Source organism: Malania oleifera, chromosome 1 (assembly GCF_029873635.1).
Source record: "Malania oleifera isolate guangnan ecotype guangnan chromosome 1, ASM2987363v1, whole genome shotgun sequence".
Lineage (NCBI taxonomy): Eukaryota > Viridiplantae > Streptophyta > Magnoliopsida > Santalales > Ximeniaceae > Malania > Malania oleifera.
Genome location: NC_080417.1, coordinates 2,406,216 through 2,424,731, shown reverse-complemented (window position 1 = coordinate 2,424,731; position 18,516 = coordinate 2,406,216). Strand labels below are relative to the sequence as shown.

Below are 18,516 nucleotides of genomic sequence, written 5' to 3'. Positions count from 1 at the left end.
ACACAGTCATTCTATAACTCTATTGAATTCTATCATACTATAATTCTGTATAAAAACACTGTCATATCCTTATTTTGTATTAATCTCATGCCACACAATTTGTATTACTAATTCATAATAAAATAATTTGTCTGGAACAACTATATTTTTCTGCTAAAAAATAATGATATAATCATCTAATAATCTATCTGGAATAACTATATTTTTCTGTTATAAAATAATGATATAATCATCTCTAGGGCTTTACTTAAACTCAAATGCCCAATTTTTTCCAGCACATATATATAATAAATTCAAAATTTCCATTTCCATATGCCTTTAACTCAGCAAACATACATATTATTCTTGTAATCACATGTTAAAATTTAATCGGTTAAATTTTTGAAAATGACCGACATAATCTATTCCCCATACCTTATCCCAAGAGTGATATCTACGACACTCAAATCATGAAATCTCCTCAATTAAAACGTTGGTGGCTGAAATTAGAATCTAGAAATATTTTCCGTAGCAAGAGTTCAGGAGGTCTTTAGAATCAGTTAACTTTCCTAATTCTTCACGAAATATAAATTTATATATATATATATATATATATATATATATATATATAAATAATATTATAATATAATATAATATTATATGATATTAATATATTATTATATTAATTAATTAATTAATTAATTATTTTTGGAATCATTACATAAAAAATAAATAAATAAATTTTAATTTTTCTCATAATTAATATTTAATTTTTCTTGATTTTTAATCAAACCATAACGAATTTTTTATTTTAAGAAATTTTCTAGAAAGAAAAACTATAGTTAAAAATGATTTTCCTTCAGTTCTATCCATGTACTTATGAGATATGAAGTGAAATATTTTACCATGGGCCGGCCTTTCTTATCAGCTGAAATCCAATATCAAGCGGGCCCATGAGCTCGCACTGGGCTCAGCCCATGGGCTCACCCCTGGCCAACGTCAGCAAACCCGTACTCTCCTCTCTGCTCAGCAGCAGCTGCTGCAGCTGCTGCTGCCTCTTCTGTCAGCCCCAACGCTTCGTGTTCATTCTCCACTACGGGGCAGAGCAGTTCTGTGCCAACTCAAAACCCTCGCGCGCAGGGTCGCCTCCATGCACGGATTCCGCACCCCAGAATGAGAAAATTGTCCACCATTATCAATCCAGGTGAGTTCATTCGTCTCTTCCTCAAATCCCTCCGCAAACCCATTTCGTCAATCGCTTCTGTGGTTCCCCAAACTTCATCGGCGGACCCCGACCCCCTCGATCTCCCCTCCCAGCTCTTCGCGATCCTATCTCGTCCAAATTGGCAAAAGGACCCATCTCTCAAGAGACTATCCCAATCTCTGACCCCGTCCCACGTCTCCTCCCTCTTTAGTCTCAATCTCGATCCCAACCCTGCACTCGCGTTCTTCTATTGGGTAGCACAGAGACCCCGCTTCAAACACAATGCGCAATCCCATTCGTCGCTTTTGAACATCCTTGTTCGCGCCCGATTCCTCGGCGTTGCGGAGAAGATTCGAATTTCGATGATTAAGTCCTGCGAGTCGATTGATGAAATGCTGTTTGTTCTGGATGTCTCTCGGAAAATGAATCGAGACGCTGAATTTACATTTAAGCTCACTTTGAGGAGCTATAATATGCTGCTGATGTCGTTGGCGAGGTTCCTTATGATTGATGAAATGAAGAGAGTTTATGTAGAGATTTTGGATGATAAGATTCCGCCGAATATATATACGTTTAACACAATGGTCAATGCGTATTGCAAGCTGGGGAATGTGGTCGAGGCAGACCTGTATGTAAGCAAGATACTGCAAGCAGGGCTGAGTCCAGATGCATTTACATACACTTCTTTGATTCTGGGTCACTGCAAGAATCAGGATGTGGATAGTGCTTGTAGGGTCTTTCAGGCTATGCCGCTAAAGGGTTGTCAAAGGGAGGCAGGTTCATACACTAATTTAATTCATGGGCTTTGTGAAGCCAAACGGATGGATGAATCATTAAAGTTGTTTGTGCGAATGCCAGAGGACAGCTGTTGTCCAACTGTTCGCACATACACGGTTCTCATATCAGCATTATGTGAATCAGGTAGGAGAATGGAGGCCTTATATTTATTTAAACAGATGGCTGAGAGAGGTTGTGAGCCAAATGTTCACACTTACACTGTGTTAATTGATAGCTTGTGTAAAGAAAATAAACTTGATGAAGCTAGAGGAATGTTGAATGGGATGCTGGAGAAAGGGTTGGTCCCCAGTGTAGTAACATATAATGCTCTGATTGATGGGCATTGTAAAGAGGGTTTAATTGATGCTGCATATCAAATTTTGAGTATGATGGAGTCTAATAATTGTAGTCCGAATGTTCGAACTTATAATGAGTTGATTTGTGGATTTTGTAAGAGAAATGAGGTGCAGAAAGCAATGGCACTGTTCAACAAGATGCTTGAATGGAAGCTATCACCAAGCCAGGTCACATACAACTTATTAATCCACGGTCAGTGTAAAGCTGGTGATCTAGATACTGCTTTTAGGTTGCTCAATCTGATGAAGGAAAATGGATTGGTTCCTGACAAGTTTACATATGGTGTTTTCGTAGACATCCTTTGCAAAAAAGGAAATGTGGAAGAAGCTCAGAATTTATTTGATTCGCTAGCGGAAAAAGGCATTAAGGCAAATGAAGTGATATATACTGCTCTGATTGATGGGTACTGCAAAGTGCAGAAAATCAATGATGCTCATTCTTTATTTGAGAGAATGCTTAGTGGGGATTGCTTGCCAAATTCTCACACTTATAATGTGTTGATAGATGGCATGTGCAAAGAGCGCAAAGTGCAGGAAGCATCTTTGTTAGTTCAAAAGATGATTAAGGTGGGTGTGAAACTTACAGTTTTTACTTATTCAATTCTCATTAAAGCATTGTTGAATGAAGGTGACTTCGACCATGCTCACGTAGTTTTCAACCAAATGGTTTCTTTAGGATATCATGCTGATGTTTGTTTATATACTTCGTTTCTCCATGCATATTTCAGGAAAGGTAATCTAGAACAAGTCGAAATTATGATGGCTAAAATGAAGGAAGAAGATGTTTTACCAGACCTGGTGACTTACACTGTGTTAATTAATGGCTATTTGCAATTGGGTTTAATAAATTGTGCTTTTGATATTCTTAAGTGCATGATTGATGCTGGATGTGAGCCTTCTCATTATGTATACTCTATTTTAATTAGGCATATTTCACATGGAAATCACATGAAAGAAACAAGCAGTGAAGCAAGTTTAGGCTTAGTTCCAAATAACTCAGTTGATTTTTCTGATATCTGGAAAGTATTTGAATTTGAAATTGCTCTTAAGCTGTTTGAGAAAATGGTTGAACATGGTTGCACTCCTAACGTGAACACCTATGGAATACTTACTGCTGGACTTTGCAAAGAGGGACGGTTTCAAGAAGCTAAGAGGTTGGTCCATCATATGAACAAAAGAGGACTATCTACCAGTGAATATATTTATAAAACTCTGCTTAGTTGTTGTTGCAGATTGGGAATCTATGGTGAAGCAGTGAGGATGGTGGATGATATGGTTGAGCATGGTCATTTACCACATCTTGAGTCATTTAAGCTGATTGTTTGTGGTCTATATGAAGAAGGGAATTTTGAGAAGGCTAGGGAAGCTTTCTGTAGTCTGCTTGGTTTTGGGTATAATTGTGACGAAATAGTTTGGAAAATTCTCATTGATGGCTTACTTAAGGCGGGCTTGGTTGATAGATGCTATGAACTAATAGAACTAATGGAAGAAAAGGGCTGCCAGCTGAATCCTTCAACATATGCAATGTTGATGGAGGAACTGGAAAGGAGGGATGCACCATGAGATGATGAATTCTTTGTTTAGTTTTGAACGGGATGATTCTATGTCATGGGCAAGGTCATCTCTCCTATTGCTGTGAGTGTCTGACAAGTGAGGATAAGAGGCCAAGATTATGCATGCAACGATACATTCTTTCGGCACGTATTTTTTTGGAGAAGTATGTCAATTTCATGAATGATGCATCAGTATATCAATGGTGACCAGCTGTTTGAAGGTGATGGGGGAGCATCTGCAATCACCTCTGGCTGCTCTGATTGTTGACTGTGACATTAGCATACACAGGTTGAACAGGTTCAGATAATGAACTGGAGGCAAGTGATCATTTGTCTTTTCTTTCTCTTTATGTGTTTTTGCGTCTTGCACAACATATGAACGAATTTTGAAATTGCATATTTTGTTGTTCTGATTTTTTCCTGTATTTATATTTCATATAAGCAATGACACCTTGATGTACAAACAATTTATTTTTCTTGTCTAGGTACATAACCAGCTGTTTGATGCTACCATTTGGTAGTTTTTTTATTATCTGATTTTTTGTTTTGGAAATCTATTATTGAACTTTGTGCCTGTTAGGTTTCAGTTTGAGGGTCATGAACACCTTATGACAGAAAAGCATTTAATACATTTGTTTTGGTTCCATCAAACTTGGGCAGTTGAAATGGCATAGACATGGATACTTGGAAAAGTGGAAAAGTTCTGCTGGATCAATTATGTAAAGTAATATGCAGGATAATCGTTCTCATAAAAAAAAATGCTGGGAAATAATTTTTTTTTCTCTCAGCCTTTGTGTCAGAAAAGTGTCCGTATTGGATATTTGATGCCAAATGGTGGTGCTCATCATCTTGTTGAAAGAGACGGCAATTGCACTTTTTTTTTTTTTTCTTGGGTAAAAGTGGTACTGCTGCAATTAGTTCGGGTGTGCTAGGTCTTTGGAGCTTGATTGTTTAGCGCATTGTGGAGTTTTCATTGGTCTTTTGACTTATTTCCCTGGGTGGTAATACTAGGTCATGAGTTTTTTGGGAGCTAGTAATGACTAAAATGTCTGTTTTCATGGGTGAGAGGGCGCCTTATTTATTTTCTGTCAGTTTAGGATTTCGGTTGAGGTAGCAAGTGATGTAGAGAAAATAATGTGGGATTTCCTTTTGTATAGAGTGGGAGAGAAAAACGACCATTTGCTTAGTTGAGAGGTTATTTGTAGGCCTGAGGGTGAGGGAGGTCTAGGTCTTGATAAATTGGTGTCTATATTGCTTTGGTGTGTAAGCTATCATTGGAGGTGAACTGCCTTTTGCATAGCCCACAGAGCAAATAAAAGTAACTTTGTATTGTAGGACTAGGAAAATGGATGGAATGCTGCTATGTGGATAAAAAATGCTTGTGGGAGGCTAGGGGTCCTTGGCAGTATGCTTTTCAGATTTATCCTTTGTTTTTTCTTTCTATTATGTATAAATGAGGACTTGACTCTCAATTTTTCTTTTTTTGGGACGAATTTGGGTGGGTAACATTTCTTTCTCAGTTCTTCCTCATCTTTTTTGTCTTTCCATGGTTCATGATATTCATATTTCTTCTTTTTTTGTCAATAGCTGGTGATTTTGTTCTTGAGACTACTATTTCAGAAGGGATCATGATGATGAGGAGGCTGAGGATCTCGTTTCTTTTGCTTTTAGTGATATACTTTCTCTATTGGAGGTGAACTACATTTTGCACAGGCCACATAGCAGTTAAAAGTAACTTTGGGTTGTAGGAGAAGGGATAGGATGCTACTATTGGGATAAAAATACCTTCGCGGTATATTTTGCAGATTTATCCTTTATTTTTTTCTCTTTCATTTTGTATAAACTGGGACATGGCTCTCAATTTTTTTTTTGAGAGGAACTTGGGTGGGGTAATGTTTCTTTCTCTATTCTTCTTCTTTGTCGTTTTTGTCTTTCCATGGTTCATGATGCCCATATTTCTTCTTTTTTGTCAATGGTTGGTGATTTCTTTCATTTTAAAAGAATCTTAATAGGAAAATATTATCACTAAAAGCAAAGAACCAAGCTCCTCAGCCTCCTCATCATTTTGATTCCCTCTTTTTAGAAGGAATTTTAATTATCAGGAGGCTGAGGAGATTGTGTCTTTACTTCTTTATTGGATATTTGTCAGCATCCTAATGCGAGGGGTATTCACAGGTGGATTTTGGATGCTTTTGGGAAGTTCAGTTGTAAATCTTTTTTGATCATTTACATGCTCGTCCATGCCTTTTTATCTTCATCGGAATATCTGGAAGGATTAAATTCCTTCTTAAGATAAAGTAATTTACTTGTAGGCTGTTCTTATTTCTTCATAGAAATAACAGTAATGATCTGTTACAGTGTAGGACGGCCTATAAAGTTTTGTCCGCATATGTGTGTTCTTCATGTCCTGAGAGTGAGAGTTTTGAGAATGTGCCTTATTTATTTATTTATTTTTGCATTATTCTATTGGTCGGGGATTGTGGATTGAACTAGATTTTTTGGTTTGTTTGAAAGTTGTGTTCATACAGAATCAGTTGGAGGCTTTCGGCTTATTTGTTTCAGAGGTTTTGGGAGGAGTAAGGATTCTAAGGGTCCGTGTTGTTAAGGATTCAAAAACGAGTTTCTGTACCCTTGTTTTTTAAACTGGGAACAAGGGATTATATCATGTATTTTTCATACTAAAAAAGGCATTTGGATAGTTGTTTTTGGAATTATTCCTGAAAAATGAAAACAGTGGAACTACACTTGGTTGAGATTGATCCAAGTGATAATTTGTTACAACAACAACAACAACAAGTCTTAAGTTCCACTAGATAGGGTTGACTACATGAATCCTTTATCCGTCAATTCACCCAATTGAGGGCATTTTCCTCTGGTAGCTTAAAAGCTATTGAGTCCTTCCTCACTATCTCATTCGAAGTTATTTGAGATACATTTTGAAAAGGCTTATGAAAGTTAGTTGAGACTTTCTTGATGAAATCTTTGAGGGAGGATTTGGTCAAATGGAAATCTTGGATGAGGGGTTGTTTATCTAAGCTTCTTTGTATATTATTGTTAAAGGAGAGTCTAAATCTTGGTTCAGGGCTTCGAGGGGGGGGTAGACAAGGAGATCCTCTCTCTCCCTTTTTTTGGTTCTTGTGGTAAATGTTTTGTGTGGATTGGTTTTTAAGCTGTAGATAGAGGTTTTGTGCGAGGAAGTGAGCAGGTTGTGGTTTCTCATCTTTAGTTTGCTGATACTATTTTCTTTTTAGAAGATCATAGGGAGTCTCTTGTTAATGTGCTTTCCATTTTGCAATTGTTTGAGAGGATCTTTGGTCTAAAAATAAATTTGGGGTGAGAGTGGGTTAGCTCGTATCGTTTGGACATTTCTGGATCTTCGGAATTGTTCTTTTTAGTTGGGCATGGTATCTTTAATTGGCCTCTGAGTTATCTAGGTTAGCCTTTTGGTGGTAACCCTAGATTGCTTCGATTTTGGCATCCTGTGGTGGAGAATGCGTGATGTAGAACAAGAAGCAAGACCTTGGGAAGATCCTTGCTGGAGAATAATTGAGAGAGTTGGGTCAAGAAATTCTGGAGTTCAGTTAGTAGTTTATTGTATGTTTAGTATTAATTAGTATAAGAGTGTGTATTTGGAGTATGTTTGTAAATGTAATGTAGTTCTAGTGGTATGTGTAATTTCATGTGTTTAGAGGCTTTCTTGTAAAAATAGTGTGCAAAATTCATGTTGTAAGCAGTTGATGTTGAATTTGAATTGAAGTGTACTTGGGTTTTCCACTTGTATCTCCTCTCTCCTATCCTCTCTTCCCCCTTCTTCCTCTCTTCAATTTCTTCTTAATTCTCCCATGGCTGTAGACCATTGATGCTGCCCCAGCATCATTTGGTATCAGAGTGCAACTTCGTTCTCCTTTCTTCCATTTCAATTCCCCCATATTCCCCTTCTCTCTTCTCGTCTGCCCAGTTCTTCTCTCCATTCTTCTTCTCTTCTTCTAATTCTCTCCTAAGTCTCTCAATTCTCTCTCTATTTCTGATTTCTTCTCTTCTTCTCCTCCTCCCTTCTTTCTTTTCTCTGTTCTGACCCTAATCCTCTGCTGCCCAAAGCCTTCTGCCCTCTTTCTTCTCCTCTCCTCCTCCTCCTCCTCCTCCTCTTCTTCTTCACTAATCACCCTCCTCTAGGTAGAAATTGGGTTAAAGGGCTGTTGGTGATATAAAGCTGCAGCATATGTATGTACAAATTCGGCAACATGGTGACAAATTCTTGGAAAGAAGAATGCCATTTGCCAAACTTTGGGCACAATTTCAAGCTTTTCAACGCCTTTCTCTAATGTGGAGAAAAGTTTGCAAAATAATCATTGATGGAAGATGTCCAATGAATGTGGTTTCCTTAAGCGGGGTCACTTGAATGCAGCTTCATGATGGTTCTAAATCACGGCAACGTGTAGCGTAATGCAACAGTAATGGGTGTAACGGGAAGCGGGAGTAGCGGATGTTACTTAATGGGAAGCGGGTGTAACGGTCGTGTTTTTTTTTTCAAGCACGCACAACTTGCATGTTTTAAGCTTTTTGACCCTTTTTAGAAATAGTTTTAGTGTATTTTGGATCCTTTAGCTCAAATAACTAAGTTATTTGGTAAGGGCAAGAAGTTTACATTTGTTTTAAACCACCATTGACAGAAAATTTCGTGTGTGCGTATTATACTCCTTATGTGTGATAAATTCTTATGTGCTAAATTAATTAATAAAACAAAATACATTATACACTCCATTAATCTATTAGACACATAAGACATACGAATAATACAAATATAAAATATCTAGAAAATAAAGAAGGTTGAAGTTGAAAAATATAGAACATAAATATCAAATTACTAATATTATCAAAATAAAATATTCTCCTAACAAGTTAGTATTTTCAAATTGTTAATTAATGCATCTCTTGTGAGTATTTAAAAAAAATAGTAATTTTGTATCATTGTCATCCTCATTATAATCTATTCCCCCTCTTGCCATATAGTATATTGAGAATGGTTTATGAAAGGGGGAAAACGTGAGAAGAAAAAAATAAAATAATTTTTTTGGCGAACAGTCCTGTAGTGGTTACGTAATGGTCGTCGTCCATAACGGTCGCTACGATCGTGATTTTTCTTCCCATCAATTTCGTAGTGTGCAACGGTATCAGTAATCCAAAAACCATTACGTAATGACGTTACATAACGGTCGCGGCCGTTATTTAAAACCATTGGAATATCAACTATTGTTGAAGGCAAATGAATAAGGTGATGATGCTTGTCTTGAAGGAAGAGACTTGTATGCACACATTTGGATTTTTTTTTAATTCATTTTGAAAGTTGATCAAATGGTTTGAATTTCTGTTTGAAGCAGTTTGTTATAGTAGGATAACAATCTGGAATTTGTTTTGGTACGCTTTCTAAAATTTTTGACCACTTTCATTAATGACTTTACAGGATGATGGAATAAATTCTGCTGATGATATAATGAGGGTAGAATGCCAGCTCTGCATATATGTGAATGCAGCATGGATTGGAAAATTGATCCGGTCAGCTATAAGCAATATAAAAGCTGATTAATGAGGTATGGGAGCTCATGTTGAATTATTATACGCACGTGCATCACACAAAGTTCTGCTGTGTTGTTCTTTACATTAACCAATGTGATCTTAATTTTCATGTGGAACCTAAACAACATGTTATGATTTCCAGTTTGGTTATTTTGCTTGCGGTCATGCATGTTTCAACTTTGGGATCGGAAGTCATAACACAACATATGTTTTGCTTGATTTAAATTACCCACAATTTATTGTGTTAGATGACAGTCATCTGCTTGCATTGTCCCAACAATTTTGAAATATTGCTGTTTAAACATTCTGAAGCTAGTTGGTTTGAATTTTTTTATGTTTATTCTCATCTCTGAAATGAAAGACCCTTGTTAAAAAACTAAAAAATAGTCCTGAAATCTTATTATAACCAAAAATATCCATTTTCAGTCTAACACAGATCAGAATGTTGGGCTAAATAAACCTAAAAATGAAAGATGCGTTCTCAATTGTTGGTTTTTACTGCCAAAGAAAGGATTTTGTTTCTTATTTCTTTATTTATTTATTTATTTATTACAGTCTTTCCAAATGTAGAGATAAGATTCTACACATCATACCATCCCCTGATCCTGGTATGGCACAGGAGGCTTTTGCATTGGTATTGGGGCTGGGTAAAATTCCAGTAGCGGAGGAAAAGAGCAGGAAATCAGATGTACTCTGTACATGAAAGCTGTGGGAGGGGGTTTATATCAACCTGGGAATTTGGGAAGAAGCCACCTTGAAAAGGAACTAACTCTTGAATTTTTATTTATTTATTTTTTGAATTATCCATTGGGGTAAAAGGACTTTCAAGTTTGTTATCTTCTATGGTCATGTTTCCGGATTATGTATATATATATATGGTTATGCAGAAATCCCTGCCTGTGAAATCTAGAAGTCATTCATTCATCTGGTTGTTCAAAAATTTGCTATCAACTCGATGGGGTGATATCACAGCATATTCAACAGTTCTCTCTGCTTCTATTTAGCGGTAAGGAAAATATATACTGTTGTATACGTGTACCTGTTGTCTTTAATCTACATCATGATCTCTAATCTATAAATTAGAGGATTAATTATTGGGCTGCTTATACAGCTCGAATTTGGAAAATTATTTTTGCAATTCTCAATTGTTATTATAAATTTGTGCCAAATTAATTCGTTTTGGTAGCAAAAGAAGAAGATAAGGATCAGGAATGTACAAAAAGGAGGATAAGACAAAAAGAAAAACAAAAAATAAAGATGGCAACAGGAAAAAAGAAAAAAAAAAACACCAACTGAACCAACAAATAGAGGCAATCCTGTTGGATATCTGAGAAGTTCATTCCTTTGAATCACCCAGAATCACCACACCATAGCCAACAGATGGTGAACACTATTGGGAAGTTGAAATTACGCTCTGCATGGAACACTCTGAAATTTTGGCATTATTCCAATGCATGTGAAGAACTGGGTTAAAAACACAGAAATACATCAATTGTGGTATGTCTAGTATCAAGTGAAGAACTGATAAAAGAATTAACATGTTTAGTACATAAGAATTGAATGAAATTATCAAATTTATTATTTGACTTCTTCATGCTCATTCCATTTTCAAACTAAATGCATGTAAAAGAAGAAAGCATGAATTCAAGCTTGGATTGGCTGGGGTAGGAGGTTGAGGTAGAGGCTAAGATAGTGAGTCTGGAGGGTGGCATCTTCACGCAAACTCTTTCAAGTTTTTTGGGTTTGTTGCTGCCTGAATTAAAAGGGATTGGAGGCAGTTTTATTGTAATTTTTTTTTTCTTTTGCTCTTTGGAGGACATTTGGTTCTCCTCTGAGTGTAACTCATTTGTTCTCTGCTAATATATTTTTTCTTATCCAAAAAAAGATGGGAGATTCTGGAGCCTGACATCTTTCCATGTCCTCTCAGCGTACCTCGTTTGTTCTCTGCTAATATATTTTTCTTAACCGGAAAAAAATATGGGAGATTCTGAGGCTGACATCTTTACATGAGACTCTGATATCATCAGTAATATGATAGATTTTAATTGATAAAAATGCTGTATAGATATTATTATTATTATTGTTATTAGGTTCGCATTAAAAAAAATTAAATATGATTTTTGTTGGAAATTAAAAGAACAAATCTTTTGAACATAATAAGTTATTATCAATTTTTTCTGAGTATGTTGAATGTTTTTAAATATATTTTTTTGTAAAATATTTTAAATTTTTTAAAATATTTTTTTAACTTTAGAAACGTAAGAGAAATTTACTAAAATTTATTTAACTGAATTTTATATATAAATTTTAGTTTGATAGTTTCTATTTGCAATAGAATTCTATAATAAATTTATTAAAATATAAAAGTATGCATTTAAAATATTACTAATTTATATTTTATTATTAGTATATTTTAAAGTTTTGTGCATAATGATGGATGTGCGTGTGTCTGTTTGACAATAATTAATGTCTATAATTCAAAATTCAAAATAGCATCTAATGAGTATGTATCTATACTGTTATATAAAACAGGACGAAATCACGGTGGCGGCTCCAAATTCCCAACCCTGATTTCTGGAACTTTTAAATTTATAAATACTTTAGATATGTTTCTATTGGTTAAAAATTTACGCTCTCTAATCCTATTGGCTATTGAGTAATTTGAATGTTCAGGCAAGCAGGGAAATATCCAGAACACAGCCAAAACAGCTATGCAGCTTGAAAAGTAAGGTGTAGTCCCAAGAGGGGGGGAGGGTGAATTGGATTTTAAAAGTTTCTTTTGACTCCTTTTATAGATTCACAACTTATTGTTAGTTTATTACTCAAACAAGGATGATTTGAATTACAATATCAGGTAGAAATCAATATTCACTTTTAAAACTTTAAGAATGAGTAAATCAACTTGATCTTGCAACAATGTCAATTAACACCCAACCAATAAATTGATTCAATCAACACAAGCTAATGATTCACAATGTAATGCTTTCAGCTTTTGAATGATTCAATCCTCTCAACAAGATAACCAAAACAAGATTCACACTAAAGAATGAATTCAACAAAGCTTCCATGATTCAGCGATTAAGTAACTCAAAGTAGAGTTTGATAAAAACCCTATTTTAATGAAGCACAATTGAAAATTCCAACACTCTTCCAAAACTCAGATTTTAAATAAATTTTCAATTAATGAGTCTTGAGTGTTAATCAATCAACTTACTCCCTTATGATTTCTACAAAAAATATTGATCAACCAACGTACTCTTGTTTGGTTTCCGCAATCTCAAAGTCAAATTAATTTTTGGTTTATTTAATATCCAATCCACACAATTTATAGATTTGAAATTAACAACCACGCAGTTATATATGTGCAGAAAATTAAAGAGAGTTTTGGAAAAGAGAGTGAGACTGAGTTTTTTACGAGGTTCGACTTATACCTACCTAGCTTACGTCCACACCTTAGGCAAGACCACCTAAGGATTCCACTATAGCGTTTCTTTAAGGGCGGAACAAACCGTTACAATCCCTCCTTTAGGGTGGAGCCCCCTCTCCAAGCGATACCCCATGCTTGGTACAACGATTCAACCAACCTTGAATTGTTAAAAACTAAAAGAGAAACAATAAACAATTTGGTGTACAATGACACTCTAAAAAGGGTAGATTAGTACAATTGAAATCTATATACATCAATCAAAATCACAATATAGAAAGATGAAGCTCAAGCATATATATCACTGGGGTTATTTCTTAGGTTGGATAACTCAGTAAGAATGCAAAGACCTGTGAGCTTTTCTTAGCAAAATTGTAGCAAGTAATTCAACAAGAGTATAAGCAAGGTAGCTTTGAAGAGTAGAAATAATTTGATTGATTTGCTGCTGTTGGTGTATTTGATCCTTGGGTTTAATCATGTATTTATAAAGTTTAAAGAGTATTTTTCGTGTTGCCCAATTTGCTTGGAGTATTCCCCAAGTTTTTTCAAAGTTTGGAGCCTAAGAAATCACTTTTGAAAACTTTTATTAGTTGTTAAAATTTGAATTTTGAAGGGTCAGGCGCCTGAACTTAAGGGGTTAGGTGCCTGGACTTTAAATTTCAGCGTATTTTTAAAGTCCGTATAGGGTCAGGCGCTTGAACTCACAGGGTCAATCGCCTGAAGTGGTTATGTCTGCTGTTTAGTCACTTGAACAAATAAGGACAGCCGCCTGGCAGCTTTGACCACCATTCAGTATTTTGGGCATAACTTTTTCTACTCAACTCCAAATTAGACATTTTTGGTATCAACAGAAAGTTAAGAGAAAATCTCACAACTTTCATGTTTGAACACTTTTTAAGATAAGGAGTGGTTGATAGAGAAAAATGCTCATCAATTTGGATATAGAAAAAATAACAGAATTTGGAAAATCTTGTTTTCGTGCTTTTCATTCCAAAAATAATTTTAACCTTTTTGAAATAATTTTTAACCTTATAAAAATATTTTCTAAGTATTTTAAAAGGTATCTAGGTCCAAGTAATTAACCTAAGCTCTTCATGTATCCATATTGAAATTGCTTAAAGTACTTACATAAAGACTTTTTAAGATTTTGACATTCTAAGCACTCAAGTCCTCATGCTTTTTCATCTCTTGAGTTTATCTTGACTTCCAACTTCAATTCACTTTAAGTTTCATCAAATCATCTTTGAATCCATACTTTAATAGTATAAGCTTTATGAGATCTTATTTCTTTGGAGTATGAGCTTTCAATAATCCTTGTGTGCACTTGACCTTGTATTCACATACTTGAGTCCTGAAATATCATCACTTAACCAAATATGTTAAGTTCTTCTGATTTATTATCATCAAAACAAGATTTTAAGCCTTGTAAAGCCAACATAGTTCACTAAACAACATATTTTTTCCCCCATTCTTGCACAAATCTTTTCTCCCACTCTATTTCACCTAGTGCTATGAGCAGCAACTGTTGCTCTCTCTCTCTCTCTCTCTCTCTCTCTCTCTCTCTCTCTCTTCCCAGACCAGAATGTAGCAACTCTCATCCTTGAAACCCTCATCATAGATTGGAGAACAATGTGTGGTCAAGACCATACCCCATTTCATGAAGAAGGATGAGTGGGCTGTACGGTGAATCTATGGCTCAGACTTGGTTTCACTGGTTTCGATATAATGTCGGCAGTGGATAGGTTGTCATAGCTGTTAAAGTGTTGGTGGATTTTTTATGGTTGGGTTAGGAATGATCAGGGGCTTTCTTTTGTTTATTTTTAACTTCACGGTTTGGTATTTTAGGCTCTCAAAATTACTGAAGCTCCTGAACATAGTTTCATTAGAGTAAGCAAATATAGTTTCATTACAGTAAGCAAATATGCGCAGAAAATGAGTGGTAAAAACTCTAAATATCACTATATTGAAACTCACAGAAGCCATTATAACTGCACTTGACCGTGAAGCAGACTAAATTAATAAAATGCAATAATAGTAGTCATGAATGTCCCTAAAAATCCCGTCATTACTTCCTGTGTTTTTATTTATGCGTTGGGCTTCCATAGGTCCTTAAAAGTAGAAATTTCAATTGTATTACTGCTTCTGCTTTTATTTGTGTTGTGTTCTCTTTGGTTCATAAAAGTTGAAATTTCAAGATTCAACAACTTTAGCCAAGTGAGGAGTTCAACTCAGCTTGGCTATTTTTGAGCATTGCAGGCTGAAGCCCCTTTGCATTGCAGGCTTATGATTTTAGAAGACAAAAATTGGTTCTCTCTCTCTCTCACATCCACATGCGCTTGCGTACATACACTATATTTCTAATTGGATTTGCTTCAGCAAATGAATGACCATCTGCTGGAATGATGCATTTGTTGGGTTTCAAATGAAGTGAGGCAGATCATAAGCTTTAGTTTTCTCCAAGGACTCTCAAAGGAAGATGAGTTTCATTGGCTTATGATTCCATCAAATCATTTTTGAGTTTGTTCTATACTCCAAATTTCCTTCAATTATAGTTGTGCATAAGATCATTTGTTTAGATGAGAGGTGATCTGAAAAAGGATGGGGGCTGGATCTTGGGAAATTGGTGTCTAAAAACATTGCCTTGATGAGTAAATGGTTATAGAGGTTTCCTTTAAAGGAGAACCCTCTTTGGCATAAAGCAATTAAAGGTAATTTTGGCTTATGAGAAAATGGGTAGGATGCTAAGTGTGGTTTAATTAGAGAGTCCTTGGGGATGTATATCTCAGCTTTATTCAAATTTTATTTCTAACACCAATACAGGGTGGTAATGGGCATAACATTCATCTCTGGGAAGACCCATGAGTGGGAGATTCAGCACTTTTTGTGTCGTTTCCTCATTTGTATCAGCCTTTTCTGTTACATAATGAGGCTGTTTCTTCTTTTCTTTTTTTTGATTTCTAATGGGAGAAATTTTCATGGGATTTCCATTTCTGTAGAGCTTTGAATGATAGAGAGGTGGTGGAATTTTCATCTTTGTTGAGTTTGTTGGACGTTTGTTATCCTTCCAATAGGGAGGATGTGCAGAGTGGTTGCTGGAGTCTTCCAGGGATTTCTTTTGCAGATCTTTCTTCAGTTTTTAATCAGGGAGAACTTGTATTCTTTGTTTATTTTTTTTTCCTTTCATAGTATTTTAAATGCCAAGGTTCCCTCTAAAATTAAGGCCTTTATTCAGTTGGTTGTTCTTGATAGAGTTAACACTAAGTTCAATGGGAGGCCTTCTAAGACTTTATTCCTGGTTGTGTGTTCTTTGTTTTGATGGTTCTGAATCTGCATCTCATTTATTTTTGCATTGTTCTTTCTTTTGTAGGATTTGGAAGATTCCTTGGTTTTATTGGGAAAAGTTGGGTTTGTCTGGGGTTGGTCGAGGATATGCTGGTTATTTCTTTTCAGGGTTTGGAAGGAGCGAAGGAAAATCAACACTTTGGAGTTGTGGGGTGTATGCTCTGTTTTGGGATGTTTGGATGGGAAGGAACATTCGTATATTCAAGGGGAAGAAGACTTAGTGACCTTTTGGGGTAAGATTCAATATTTGACTTCATTATGGGTTGTTGCTGCTGGCTTTTTCGAGGGATTGTCTTTTGAGGATGTTCAGCGTGATTGGTTTGCTGCTTTGTGTTAATGTTTCGTTTTTCTGATTTTTTGCTCTTTTGTTCTTTAAAGGAAAATTTCTTATTTTCTAGTCAAGTACATTCTTTTTCTATTAATAATATTCTTCTTTTTGATCAATTTTTTTGGTTTGAATTTTAACTGTTGTAACTTTATTTGATTATACTATTGTTGTTCCATTTGATTTTGCAATGTATAAGCTATTTTGTTTGTCATCATGCTCCTCCCCAATCTTTGCATCTCTTGCTGTTTTTTTTTTTTTTTTTTGTGTTTTTCATGCCCTCCTTTTCATCTTATTTCCCTCTCCTTTTCTCTTTATTTCTTCATTCATCCTTTATTTAGATAAAGATAGATCTCGTATCCTTTATAAAAAAAGAGGATAGATCTGATATGTTCATTCAATTTGAGTGTCGAAGAATATTAGTACATTGAAATGGAAATATTCAAAACTAATATTTTTCATTTTTGTTTGAAATTGATTGGCATAAGTTCAAATATTCTCAGGATGTCCCTTTTTTCAATTCACTATTACCATCGCCATATTGTGCTGCCATCTGTACTGATAGATTACTTTATTCATTTTTTGTTGCGTGTGGTTTCTCTATCTCTGCTAAGATTTGCATTCTGAAGATCAATACATGCACGGTGATACACTTCCCAACTCATAAATGTCATTATTTCTAAATTTTTCTAATTTGACAGACCGAAAAATTTAATTTCTTTTGAAGCATCTTTTAATGTTCACATATAGCTTGCCTTTTAGCTGTTAGGATTTTCCTCCAACTCATAAATGGTCATCAATTGGGTCTTCTTTCTTAGTTCAACTTAGGAATGGTGTATGCTTTTCTTTAATTTGGCAAGCTTTGTATAATTGTTCATGATAACTATAGCAAAAGCTTTGCTATGGTTGAGCAGCGTCTAATTTACATTCACAAACAATGTATACCCTTACAGAAGTTTTCTATAATTGACCATATTCATGTTTGCAATGTGGTGGTGGTTCTCATATCTTTCTCATTAGAAGTGATGGAGCAGAAAGTGTCAATGCTGGGATAGGCTGCTGAAAGAAGGCTGAAATAGAGCTAGAGAGACTTGACAAGGAAAATAAAGAATCCAAGTACTACCCTGCACTCTACAGTAGTTCTTTTATATACTTCATAATTGTTATGTGTTTATGAAAGATAGTACCAGCTTTTGATGCATTGGGCTGCCGAGATTTATAGGTCAATTCAATTTCATGCTTTGTTGTTGTTTTCTTTAGCATAATTTTTTTTTAATGAGGAATAACAGATTTCCATGGGTTTGCCTCCTATACCATTGTATGTTTCAAAAAGGATGAACTTATTTGTGAATCATATGCTTCAAGCAAAATAAAAATGACATTGCTTTCCAAAATACATGTGAATATTTCAGCTATGTTTTACCTTTTGATATTATATTTTCTAAATTAACGTTCACCCTCTTTCCACTATAGAGTCACGAAGTGCAAAATCACTGCACAATCTAAACTAGTAGATCTTAAGGTGGAGAGATGTAGCTCTTTAATCTGTTATGGAGGCTTTGCAGGAGGCTCTTCCCATCCTTGCTGTTGCTGAACTTTAGGAATTAGGGCAATAAAGGTGCTGTTCAATAAGATTGAAGAATATATAGTAGCTGTTCCAAAAGCTTCAGCTAGATCATCTATACTATAACATGCACTCTGTTAGCTTTGGTGTAATCCCAAGAGGGGGGGGGGGGGGGGGGTGAATCAGTATTCTAAAAATTCCTCTCCTAGGTCAAATAACTAGCAGTAGTATTACACAACCCTAGGGTCGGTCTAGGCAATTTCAAACCCAAACATATATTTAACGAATAAACATAAACAAACAGGTATAGAAAATAAAATGCGGAAAATAAACTAACGCCAGATATGTTATTGGGGTTTGGCCAATACTGCCTATGCCCCCGCCTTGGCACACCTGCACAAGGATTATACCATAAGCT

The 18,516-nt window shown here is 35.4% G+C and overlaps 1 protein-coding gene across 9 annotated transcripts; it reads left to right on the top strand.

Annotated features, from left to right (window-relative positions):
- The first annotated feature begins 1,009 nt into the window (after positions 1 to 1,009).
- On the top strand, positions 1,010 to 17,859 carry LOC131153589 (pentatricopeptide repeat-containing protein At5g65560). 9 transcript variants are annotated; one of them, XR_009136283.1, is made up of 4 exons: positions 1,046 to 2,883; positions 9,331 to 9,457; positions 16,235 to 16,442; positions 17,555 to 17,859. XR_009136283.1 is itself a non-coding variant. In XM_058106049.1 (3 exons), the coding sequence occupies exons 1-2, from the start codon at positions 1,153 to 1,155 to the stop codon at positions 9,451 to 9,453; spliced, it is 1,854 nt and encodes a 617-aa protein (XP_057962032.1). In that variant the 5' UTR covers positions 1,046 to 1,152; the 3' UTR covers positions 9,454 to 9,457; positions 9,999 to 10,747. The 9 variants fall into 9 exon arrangements, 7 of the variants coding, with proteins under 7 accessions (XP_057962037.1, XP_057962032.1, XP_057962022.1 ...); XR_009136269.1 differs by lacking the exon at positions 17,555 to 17,859 and adding an exon at positions 9,999 to 10,449 and having other exon boundaries at positions 16,235 to 16,746; XM_058106049.1 differs by lacking the exons at positions 16,235 to 16,442; positions 17,555 to 17,859 and adding an exon at positions 9,999 to 10,747.
- The last annotated feature ends 657 nt before the right edge of the window (positions 17,860 to 18,516 follow it).